This window comes from Pygoscelis adeliae, unplaced genomic scaffold (assembly GCF_000699105.1).
Source record: "Pygoscelis adeliae isolate BGI_AS28 unplaced genomic scaffold, ASM69910v1 Scaffold108, whole genome shotgun sequence".
NCBI classification, from domain to species: Eukaryota; Metazoa; Chordata; class Aves; order Sphenisciformes; family Spheniscidae; genus Pygoscelis; species Pygoscelis adeliae.
The window spans coordinates 8,286,900-8,299,108 of NW_008825498.1; the positions used below are offsets into that span (position 1 = coordinate 8,286,900).

At 39.0% G+C, this 12,209-nt stretch overlaps 1 protein-coding gene across 1 annotated transcript in view; it reads left to right on the plus strand.

Annotated features, from left to right (window-relative positions):
• Positions 1-12,209, plus strand: part of NPC1 (Niemann-Pick disease, type C1) — a 35,937-nt gene that overhangs the window by 10,574 nt on the left and 13,154 nt on the right. Inside the window, exons 2-9 of the mRNA XM_009331490.1 lie at positions 4,036-4,158; positions 5,450-5,556; positions 6,169-6,344; positions 7,257-7,424; positions 8,069-8,318; positions 10,273-10,349; positions 11,043-11,413; positions 11,799-12,025. Of these exons, the coding sequence (XP_009329765.1) occupies positions 4,036-4,158; positions 5,450-5,556; positions 6,169-6,344; positions 7,257-7,424; positions 8,069-8,318; positions 10,273-10,349; positions 11,043-11,413; positions 11,799-12,025 (1,499 nt within the window). The remainder of the gene's footprint in view (positions 1-4,035; positions 4,159-5,449; positions 5,557-6,168; positions 6,345-7,256; positions 7,425-8,068; positions 8,319-10,272; positions 10,350-11,042; positions 11,414-11,798; positions 12,026-12,209) is intronic.

Sequence of the window (12,209 nt, forward strand, 5' to 3'; positions counted from 1 at the left end):
CCTGCAAGATCCCAGATGTACCATCCTAGATGAAGGAAGGGAAATCTGATGCTGTTGCCTTTTCCATACATTAGTAATCTTAATTTGGAGAGCCAAACAATGTTCACTTGTCATCTGGTATTTGCAAGACTACAAATAGTTGCTGTTTCTGTGTACAACATCATCATTGTTCTTTGTCTGCTTAACAGCTACATATTCATTGTTGGTGATGGCTAATGTTGCTGGAAGCATTGAAGGTATTGATTTGTTTCAACATGCAGTTGAAGAAACTTGGACTGAAGTAAATGTGTTTATGATCTGTTGGAACACTAGTTTTATTACAAACAAGCAATAATGCCTGGGAACCAGAAAGCTATAACAGAACCTTTGTAGAATGTTAACAGTCATGAAATGCCTATATTTGCTTGTGTTCTTTATTGCAAGTTCTTTATTAGGGCTCCTGGAGCTCTGACCTGAGGTGAAATTTCTCTTCAAACAGAATACGTCTACCAGAAGTAGGAATACACTTTTCAGTACACCCCCGGAGTTCAGAAGGCTAGTGTTGGTGTACTGCTAGATGGCTTCTAAGCTGTGCTGGAGGCAGGAGGGAACGGCCTTAATCTAAGGTTATGTTGCTATTGCTTTGTAAAGTACTTAGGAAAGTCCCATTTTAAAATACCGAGCACTTAGTAATGTGATCTTTAAAAAAAAAAAACCACACCAAAACAGAACACCAAAACCAAACAAAAAAACCCAAAAAACAAACCAAAAACTGAACCCTGTGTTAGTCTTATGGAGTATCTTGCCTTGTTTAGAAAGCAGTTGGGTTCAACACAGCATTTCTCAGTTAATTTTGGGGCTGGGAGGGCTTTCACCCATTTAAAAAGACGATTGTTCACCCAAATCTTAAGTGACTTGAAAGTCTGACTCTGCAAGCAGTAGCTTTGTTAACTGTGACTTATTTACAACCACACTTACTCATCCCTATCTCTTCCTACCAGTGTAGGAATGTTCTTCTGAAAGAATGGAAAGAGCAAAGTACTTGTCTTACTCTATAACTTACTCTAGCTTTTACTAGAGGGTTTCTGGGGAAAGAACTTCCAGCTATATCTTATCAGTGGTAATGGAGTAGTTACTTAGTTACTTGTAGTATCCCTGAATACTGTCCTAACCCTAGGAGACCAGCCCTGTCCCATATTTTGTGGCTGACTCAGTGATGAGCATGCTATTGACTTGTTGATGTCCCAGAGCTATGTTGGTGACTTTAGGCTGCTGACTTCGAATTATTTGGTGTTTTTTAGGCTTATTGACTTGGTTCAACCACTGTAAATCAAGCATCACCAAAGCTTAGCAGTTAAGGGAACAAATTCAGACTTCTATTAGTGGGATCCTGCTAGGTCATGGCATAAATATCTGATCTTAGATTGTCTCTGAAGTTGAATTCTTGGTGTTAATACTGAAATAGAGTATTCAAACTTGCAGTTCTATGTCTAAGTGCTCTTCTAGTAGCTACAAGTAACTGATCTGTTCAGCTTTTCTAAGCAGGCTGAAAGTTCGAGTGATGAACATGCTGTTTTTTCCATTGTAGGTTTTATCGATGTGGAACTTCAGTAATATGGTTTTAAATTCTTTATTCAAATTACAAGTGTAAACTAACACTAGGCCTCATCTTGCTTTATTTTCTTGTGTGTTTAGCTGAATACTTTTTGGTGCGTGACCAAGTGTCACGTGCAAGTAGGTTGCTTTATGTTCCGTCCTGAAAACGATGGCAAAAAGCCTTATAGGTAAAATTATAGACATAATATAGTTTGTATCTTATTTTGTATCTGTGTAGTTATAACCAAGGAAGTGTTGCCTTGAAATACAGGTAACATTTTTAAAACAATAGAACTATCAGTCAGCCTGATGTGGTAGCTGAAATTTACTTTAAGTTTTTCTATGTAAGAAGTGCCCTGAAAAGTTTTTTTGTAACTGGTAACTGCGTTACCAGTTTTACTACGCTTTCCACTCTGGAAGAAGCTAAGTCTTTCTGAAAAGAGTAGGTTGATAATTTTGTGAGTTTTAAAAATTAAGAAGTGTTAGATAACAAAGTGGTTTTTTTAGAAAGTGTTCATAGAAAGTATGATTACAAACCATTCTAGACTAAACATGGAAGCCAGCCTGATATTGAAGAAATAACCTAATTCTGTTCTCACAGGGAGTAGTAAGCAGCTTAAATTCTTTGCCCTTTTGCAAGAATAGCAGTGAATCTGTGCTTTCTCTTGGAGATGACTAATTCACTTCTGACACTGATACATACAAATGCTAAACCATCTTCTTTCTCCACTAGTAGATTGTTTGCTGTTAAAACTGGGGTATACAGGTGTGAGGAAGCAGAGGCAAAGATAGTAACTTCTAAATTTGCATCAAAGAAGTGTTGACTTCTTAGATTAATTTGATGCATGAACAAATTTACAATGTAGTTTCTGTAAATAGTCTTCAAGTTATGGAATTTAACTTTTTGGCTTATGCTGGTGTTAAACATTCAATGTTTACAAGTGCAATCTTAAGGGGTGCTTTCCAGCTTGTATGTAAGCTGGATGATACTTAGCATGCTGGTTACAGGTTTAGGTAGAAGAAATGCTAGAGTAGACAAATGAAATAGTGATCTGGATGAGTGGTACTTAAACTGACTTTTGGACCTGGCTTATAGTGAGTAACTTTGAATTGGGCCATGTTGCCTAGGTTAAGTTAGAGGGAGAACAATTCTAACTGGGTCAGGTAAATTGGTGATGGTTATTGTCCATGATAAAAGAAACCAGTTACTGATGTACACTTTGAAGAAATGTCAGTGTTGTTCAGCACAAAAATGGATGTTGTGGAGGCACTGTAATTCTGGGTAGCTCTTGGGTATTATGAATACAGCCTTTCAGGGGCCTTTCTGGTCAGTAAACAATATTATTCATGGTCAAGCACAAAGCACAGCAGTCTGTCCTTGCAGTGTAAGCATATGGTGTTTCTACAAAGTCTAGGTCAAGGTTGCTCAGGAGATAAAAATAGGTCAGTTATCTCTCAAACTGTACCGTGCGAACTTCTGATCAGAGCTGGCAGAAGTGTAGTAAATGTTTGTGCAGCCTGCTTTCCACTTGCAGTCCAGGTGCATAGGAAAACCTTGGAGCTGTCTTAAAGCTTTTGCTGTAAATAACTTGTTATTGCAGTAAATGTTTTAATTTTCAGAATAAATATTTTGGTTTAGCATTTCAGTCTCAGTGTCAGTACCACTGAACAGAAATACAAGGCTTGCAAGGTGCCAGTGTCCTTTTTCAATTTCCTTTCTTTATTTAATGCACATAATAAAGAACAGATTTCTGAATTTTTCAATAGTCCCTTAAATCGAAACATCTTTAAAATGAGACTTGGAGCTTTTTTCTTAGCACTGTAAGCCCATTTAAATGTTGCATGCTTAGGCTTGAAAGTGGTGGAGAGCATCCTTTGAGATTGTGACAATACATGGCATTCTATGGTGAGTGCAGAGCTGTGAAGTTCTGCTTCAGAATCCTCTTTATGCTGCTACTTCCTCAATATGTCACTGTATGTAACTGAGTTTGCCAGAAGGATTAAAAGGTGGCAGGAGGAACTCAAATACACTTCTCTCCATGTACGCTGACTCGTGCTCTAAAGTGACAGTTTAACCCACTAATCATATGCATTGTCTTCCATGAACAAATTATTTTCTGTATCACCTTATATTTGGAGATGCTTTTCAAGTATTGATTTAGACTTTTCTTAAGTAACTGTTATACTTTGTCTTAGCTATAGACAGTGCACTTCCTGTTTCTAGACTGGGCGAGGAAGGGTGGGGAGCTGAGCTGGAGATCAGTGGTGATATGTACCTGTCAAAAACACATGCTTTTGTTAATGGGTGTTTTATGTAGTACATGCTGATGTTTAAATTAGCAGGAAGTTATCTAATCTGGATTGTAAATGACTTTTGGAATGGTAGCATATAAACTCTACAATAGCTGAGGAATTTGGCAACTATTCCTTGCAGTTAATCGGTTATCTTGTGTTGATTAGGTACTTCCACAACTGTGTGTCTGGTACGGGGAATGTGGAGTTGCTTCTGGAGACAAGAGATACAACTGTGCATATGATGGACCACCAATAGCACTACCAGAGGATGGCTATGACTTAATGCAGGTAAGGTGCATTAAGAGACCTTCTTTTGGAGGTCTGCTGCTGAAAAATAATTCTACGCTTTAGAGTTCTGTATTGGATTCTGTTGAACCTGCGCTACGACTTTTAGCTTTCTTGTCCTAACTTGATGAGAAAGTGAAGAGATTATCTCTGACTTCTCGGATATAGCTTGTAGCCCCAACTGTGTGAAGGTAATATACCTCAGTTTCTGTTAAGAGATGAGAAGGCTCCAACACATGTGACTGCAGGCTTTCACAAACATAACCTTAAATACAGGATTAAATATGCACTTTCCTGTATATTTTCCTCACTGGTTTGAGCACTCTTTAGTCAGACTGGGTTTTTTAGGACTCCTCCAAACTACGATACACTGCAGTTATGCCCTTCTGATCTGTAAAGGACAAGACTAAACTATGTTCTCCATCAAATGATCGTTCCTGATCCCTTCCTTAAATAGGAAGGTAGTAACTGGCACTCATTCAAATGGAGCAAACTTGGACAAAGTTCAGTCTCCTTAGCTGTGCCTAGTGTGAGACCATATTTCCTTATCTGGGCTTTAGCTGTCAAAGTGAACAAAACCAAAGTAAAAATAGAGTTTGTGGATTTGATGCACAATATAGGATGATACTGCCAGACTTGCCTTCTGGCAGATGATAGTTCAAAGCTTTAAAGTGTGAAATAGCTATAGAGTTAAACAATGGTTTGGCTGGTGGCAAGGAGTGACTTAAATGTGTAGGTGAGCTACCTACTGTTTTGTACTGTTTCTGAAGGCTTAACGTACAGTTCTTGTGTGTTACTATCAGTTATATTTGTATTAAATGCATTTGTCTCTTCTATAAACTGAACATGAAATAGCTCTTCCAGGTAATCAATTATTTTGTGGTTGGTGGCTTGCCTTCTGAGACTTTAGAATCTGATACTATCCAGAAGGTATACTAGAGGATAAGCTGCAGGAATACTTTCAACTTGGATAAACATGTGTTGTGCTCTTACTAATAGACTCTCAAATACCATTATCATTCTATATATAGACTCTGGTGACTAAAGATCATCTGAAGGAGCTTTTTAAAAGGAAGTGATGCCTTGAATAAAAGAAGTGATTCTTCTCCGTGTTCTCTAAAGAATCTTGTTGGCTAGACTGATTTTTTTTTTTTTCTACGCATCTCCCACAGCAACAGCTACTGTCTTCTGAAATATGCCGAAGCAGAACCCATAACTATAATGAGTTCTAAAGTCTTAAACATGCTTTTCCTTCCTTCCTTCCCCTCTGATCTCAATACTTTTTTTATTTAAGGAACTCTGTCCAGGTTTATTCTTCGGCAATGTTAGCGCTTGCTGTGATGTTCGTCAGCTTCAGACTTTGAAAAACAACTTGCAGCTGCCTCTGCAGTTTCTCTCCAGGTATGCTAAGGAATGGCAAAGCAACTAGAGTTTTGTAACATAATAAGAAAACACAATAAGACTCTTCTGTTCAGTTGACTGTAGAAAAAAAGGTGGTAACTTCATTTAAAGGCTTATTGGAGCAAACTCTTGGAGAGACTTCCTCATCCATATCAGGAGGCTTTAATTTCATGAAACAACTACTTGCAGTCTGGATTGAGTTAGTCGGTAGAATAAACATTACCTTAGTTTGTCTCAAGCTACTGTATTTGTAGTGAAGCCTTCAGAAGAGGGTGGCATAAAGTACTGTTCAGGCTTCTTGTTCTAACAGAAGTCTTTCTTCTTAACTGCTAGCAGCAGTTAAGTTTTCCTTCAAATTCTAGTCAAATTCTGCTTGTTTCTGCTATTTGAGGTAGGCAATTCTGCTAGTGAATGATGTTGATGCTACTGAAGAATATTAAGCTATATTAAGCACCAACTAATGTTGTATTGCTAATTAAAAACTTGCAGAATTTAAATATTTTGTTCTGTCGTTCTGAGCAGAATGTTCACACTTGCTGTGTAGGTCAAATCAGATATGCCTTGCATCTTTACATCTTAATCTGATTGCTGTTCATTGACTTTCCTACCCAGATGTCCATCGTGTTTTTACAACTTGATAAACCTTTTCTGTGAACTGACTTGCAGTCCAAATCAGTCTGACTTTTTGAATGTTACAAGCACCATACCTTATTATGATCCAATTTTAAAACAGAACAAAAGTAGCATTACAGAGCTGCAGTACTTTATCGGAGAACGCTTTGCAAATGGTGAGTAAACAGTGTGTTAATTTACCTAGGCTTTTGTCAAGGTAACAAGACCAATGCTTTCTCAGGAAGAATTGGGAGGGGGAAACATCTCTTTTGTCTGTCCTTTGAAGTTTGAGGCATCAAATAGGTACCAGTAGGTTCCCCTTGAAACTGCTGGAACACTAACTTCTGCCTGAGTAGGAGACATTACACTGACTGTTAATAACTGTTTTTGAAGACTCAGCTGAGTCTTGACATCTATACAAATGATTAATAGCTGATAACCCTGATAACTTTAATGTCAGAAAAACAAAGTTGTTGCCAAATACTGAATGTCCAAAGCCTACCTGATATTGAAACTGCCTGGCAAGTATGATAGTAAAGTTTGTACACAGTGCACTACAGTGGTTCTCAGAGGTACTTGTCTTGAAATGTACTGTTCTAGTCCTTTGTTAAATCTAAAGATTTTTTCTAAGAACAAACAAATTTGGGTTGTTTTTTTGTTTTATAGCAAGCTTGAAGCATTAATTCAGTCTTTGTACACTTTGTGCAGTAACCTTTAATCAAGTTATGAGACACTTGAAAGTCATATATGGCCTACAGGTCAAAAGTACCATAAGTATTTGTCATAACTTTCCCTAAAAGGAACTTTTTATTAAGTACTGTTCCCTCTCAAACAGTAAAGTAGGTTCTAGTGTGATGTAGATTCAGGTGGCCTACTCAGAGTAAGATAGCTGTAACAAAGCATTGCAATCTTGAATACTGTAAATACAACTGAAAGCATTATTTCACTATCTTAAGATGTTTCTTTTTGAAAGCTATAAGCATGTTCTTTGAACTTGATGAGTCTTTAATTACTGGAAATACTTGGAATGCTCACTCGAATAACAACATTGGTTTAATGACTCTCCTGTCTTCATGCACTCTTCCTAGCAATGTATAATGCCTGCAAAGATGTGGAGGCTCCATCAAGTAATGTTAAAGCACTGGGGCTGCTGTGTGGGAAGGATGTCAAGGACTGCAATGCAACCAACTGGATTGAGTACATGTTTAGTAAAGACAATGGACAAACTCCTTTCAGCATTATTCCTATCTTTTCAGGTAAGAAATTGAATGGTCCTTGCCTTTTGAAGCTTCTGTCAAAGGCTGTGTGCTATAGCTAGTATGCTGATTTATTAAACAGCTGCCCAGCAATGAATGTCTGCTGTCAGAGGCTTTCAAAGCAATGTAAGATGAACTGATTATCTCTTTTGATTTCTGCTTGGAAGTCATACTTTGCGCTTGCGTTGTATGCAGCTTCTTGCTGTATAGATCTCTCAAACTCATTAAGGGATGGACTGAGCTTAGGCAACTGGATAGCTTGTGTTTCTTGGGGAAACTAGGGCAGTACCCTGATCCTTTAGGATTTCTTTGTAAGGAAATAGTTACACATTTCACAATCTGAACAGATGAGGGGGGTGATAGAAGTGTGTGCTTACTAGTTTTACAGACTGAAGTGTTCTAAAACATGACCAGTCATTCAGTTAGCAGACAACTCTAAAGTCGGTACCTGCTATGGAAAAGACAGTGGCTTTCCTATAGGGTTAATATAGGGGGCTAGGTTAATATAGGTTAATACAGGGATAGTTAATATCCTAGGGGCTTTCCTATAAAGGGTTAATTCATTTAACTGGGAAGCTTGTGTTGTGAAGGTCTGAATTTTTACCTGGTAGTAAACTGGCTCTGCAACTTGTGATTTGTCATAGATGTTCCTGTCCATGGAATGAATCCTATGAACAATGCTACCAAAGGCTGTAATGAGTCTATGGATGATTCGACAGGACCATGCAGCTGTCAGGACTGTTCAATTGTTTGTGGTCCAAAACCTCAACCCCCTCCATTACCTACTCCTTGGCTTTTGTTTGGTTTGGATGCTGTGTATGTCATCATGTGGATCTCCTACATGGGATTTCTACTCATATTTTTTGCACTAGTTTTTGGAGTCTGGTGTTACAGGTAAAGTATTCAAAATGCTGAACTCTGAAAGTCACTTGCCTTTTTCCCTGAAAACTTCCTTTGCCCAGGACAGAATGCTTATGTCTTCACCCAGCCAAAAGTCATGTTCTGTGGCAGATGCTTATACTTACAGGGAATGTTCGAACACCTAAAACCATGTGGTAGAAAATGAGTGCAGAAGTCGGTTTAGTTGATGTGCAGCTGTCATAGCATCCCTAGCTACAGGATGAAATACATGAATCTACAACTTTCACAGACAAAAACTTCAGAGTATGCAAAAGTCTGGGGAAGTACGTATATCTGCTTCATCTGATTGACATTAAGCCTTTGTGGTAAAGAGTGAAGTCTCAGTTCAACTGTGTCTGTTCTTGGATGGTATGTATTAAGATACCAGAGCACTGCCTTCCAGGAGCAGTGAACTGCCTTCATCTTCAAATGTCAAACTTCTCTGGAAGCTGTGGGGTTTTACAATGTGTAAGACTAGATCAGTACACTAATAAACTAGTATCTTGGAGAACCCATATGACTAAGTAAAAATGCAATCCTGTTCTCTTCCTCAAATCACTTGTTCCTTAAGTTGTAATTGGAATGAGCTGGAAAATTCCAGTGATGGAGAGGCCTGTTTACCACATAGTGTTTCATTAAGGCCTCCATTACTTCAGTTGTTAAACACTTTGTTGCACGTGTAACACACCGTACTTTGTCAGGAGATGTGGTTGAGGAGGAAAGAATCACTAAAAGTTTGACTTAAAGATGATGGGATTGTAGGAACTCAATTCAGAATCAGTGGGAGACAGCAAGATCTAGTATTGACAGCAACATGCAATCATAACAGTTTTCCTGCAGACTAATACTTGTAACAAAACAATCACTGCCCTATTGCAAAGTAAGTCATGAATACTTTTCCTTAGTCTCCTGTTTTGAAAAAACGAAATAAAAGCTGAGCTTCCGGTAATTATAGCGTTTTGCAAAGTAAGGGGCAGCAAGCTAGCTTCTCTGTGCTATGCAATACTTGCTAGTAAAGTGCACAAGTAACTGTAGCTCTAAATGCTTTGGTGTGGGTGTGCTAGCAAGCTGGAGCAGTGGAAACCTGTTAATACTTCTTAATAGCATTTTCCAGAGGCTTCCGCTATCAAATATCCTTCAGTATGGTGGTACTTTTCCGTGCAACTTTAATATTGTTCAATTATGACCAGGAATCTGAAATTGCTGTACAATAAGAATTAAATCTGTGTGGAAAAGGATAGTGGGTACAACAAACTTATGACATGCTCAGCAGCCTTATTGTACTGGGCAACATGCATAGTAAACAACATGAAATGGTAAGGGTGTTTGAGATGTCTGGTTCATAGCCCAAAACATCCTGCCATAGTTGGAGGTCTGATGAGATTACCATGAGGAGGCTATTGAACTTATCTCCTGCTCTGGGTATCGGGAATGAGTATAAGCAGTATAGCTCTATCATAAGCGTTCTGTGCTATAACTTGCCTGTCTTCAGGACAGGAAGAAAGTACCTTACTTCCCTTTTTCCTCACTTCCCCCTTTCTTCAGGCTAAGTAGGTGTAACTTCAGCAGTCTGACTAATGAAGTAAAATGTTTCTAATGTAGAAATCTCTTGCAAACGCTATCATTCCAGGTTATGATCAATTTAAAGAGATTCCTTGTGCTGTTAACACTACTGATCTTCTAAATGTGCGTAAAGAACCTGTACTTGATCCAAGCTGGAAAAGTTTATTAAGGCAGCTAGCTGACATGGCTGTAAGTTCTTCCGAAGGATCATAAAGCTGGAGATTGCTGTTCTGGAGTGGATGGGTGTAGGGCGAACATGGTGCCTATAGATTCTGGAGGATTCAAATATTAAATTTATTACTAGCATTGGACTTTATTCTTACTGTTCAAACCCCAAAAGATACCTTTTTGGGGGAGCAGGGTAACATAGCTTTCTGTCTTGCAGGAGACGGCACTTTGTCTCGGAGTACACACCAATTGACAGCAATATAGCCTTTTCTGTGAATTCCCATCGTGACAATGGTATGTCTTGGATAAGAGTAATAGATTTATTAGAAACTCAGCTTAAGTGCAACCCCTTCCTGTGGATGGGCTCTGGAATTTTAGCTTTGTTAGGCCATATAATCCATTCTTACAGGGCTTTATTTCAGTCTTTTGGCCAGTATCTCTGTTCTTTTAGAGTAGTATTTAACCCTACTTTGCTGGATGCTGAAAGCCCTGGTTGCACAGTTTATGGGTCTAGCTATGCCAATAGAAAGTTCTGGAGTGCTTTGTAGCTGGGGGCGAAGGGGGCAACATGATTCTAAAATCAATTTGATCATGTTCTGACCCATCCATGTATCCATTCAAAGCATACCATGAAAGAACTGTAGTTTAATTTGTGTAGCAGCTGAGGTAGCTCATTTTAATGCTTATGTATCTTTTAGCTGCTTCCTGCCTTTATTTGCTGTGCTTGCTACTGTCAAAGATAATTTTGCATTAGGAGGGGCCGTGTTAGGTACAAGCTGGTTTCTGCCCCCTTGACCTCAATCAAGGATTGGTCCCTGGGTTTGGTATCCTCAATCAAGGATTGGTCCCTACTCTCACTGTAGACACAGCTTCTGGTGCTTGCTACAAACAGAGCTAGAATAAAATTTCATCTTTCCTAGCGGACTTCAAGAAAATGCTGCTTAACTGACTTCTTAAACATTTACTGTTAACTTCTTGCCCTTACAGGGAAAATTACCTGTGGTGAGAGGCTTGGTGAAAGGTTTGAGAACGGCCTAAGGATGACATTCACATCATGGGGGGCTTTCTGTGTCAGAAATCCACGTCCTGTTATCCTTTTCTCTGTGGTCTTCATTGCAATGTGCTGCTCGGGCTTCGTATATGTTAAAGCAACTACAAATCCTGTAGATCTCTGGTCAGCCCCAAGCAGCCAAGCTCGCAAGGAGAAGGAGTACTTTGACACACACTTTGGGCCTTTCTTTCGTACTGAACAACTTATTATTCAAGCGCCAAACAGCCATCCAAGCACCTATTCACCTTACCCATCGGGAGCAGATGTACCTTTTGGGCCTCCACTTAGCAAAGAGATTCTCCATCAGGTAATTTGGACTTCCCAAGAGCAAAGACCTAAACATACCTAACGGGTATAATCATATGGAGCTGGTTTCCATCTGTAATGCCATGCGTCCATCAAAACAATCACTAGATATTCATATTAAAAGTTCTAGTCTTACTATAAAAGCTTTTTGCTGAAAAACTTGTCTTTCGACCTCTTCTGTCAGAGGTAGACTTGCAAGCTAAGTCCCAGTAAGTGTTCTTAGTGTGAACACAGAAATAACGGGATTTAGTCATGTGCTTCTATTGATGTGTGCCACTGCCTTTGGAAACCTACAGGAATATAGTATGTGCTTAAGTCATGTCTTGCAAGGGAAATGCTTTCTTGTGCTGCTCTTAAACTGTGGTTTGGTTTGGTTTGTTTTCAAGGTGCTGGATTTGCAGGATGCTATTGTCAACATAACTGCTTCTTTTGACAATGAGACTGTGATGCTGAAAGACATTTGCCTGGCTCCTCTTGCTCCCTACAACAACAACTGCACTATACTGAGTGTACTCAACTACTTTCAGAACAGTCATTCTGTACTAGATCACACTATTGGGGATGAGTTCTTTGTCTATGCTGACTACCACACTCACTTCTTATACTGTGTTCGGTAAGCAGTACAATTACATATTTTTCAAACTGTAGGCCAGCTAGGTCTTTGTCTTGCTGGCAAAACTAGCTAGTTCCTGCTGCCCCTTTGAACCTTTTCTTACCCCTTTTTAAACTCATGATACTACATGGAACTGCAGATTAGCATAGGTTGCTTCTGTTTCTTTGTCTTTGTATTTCAGCAG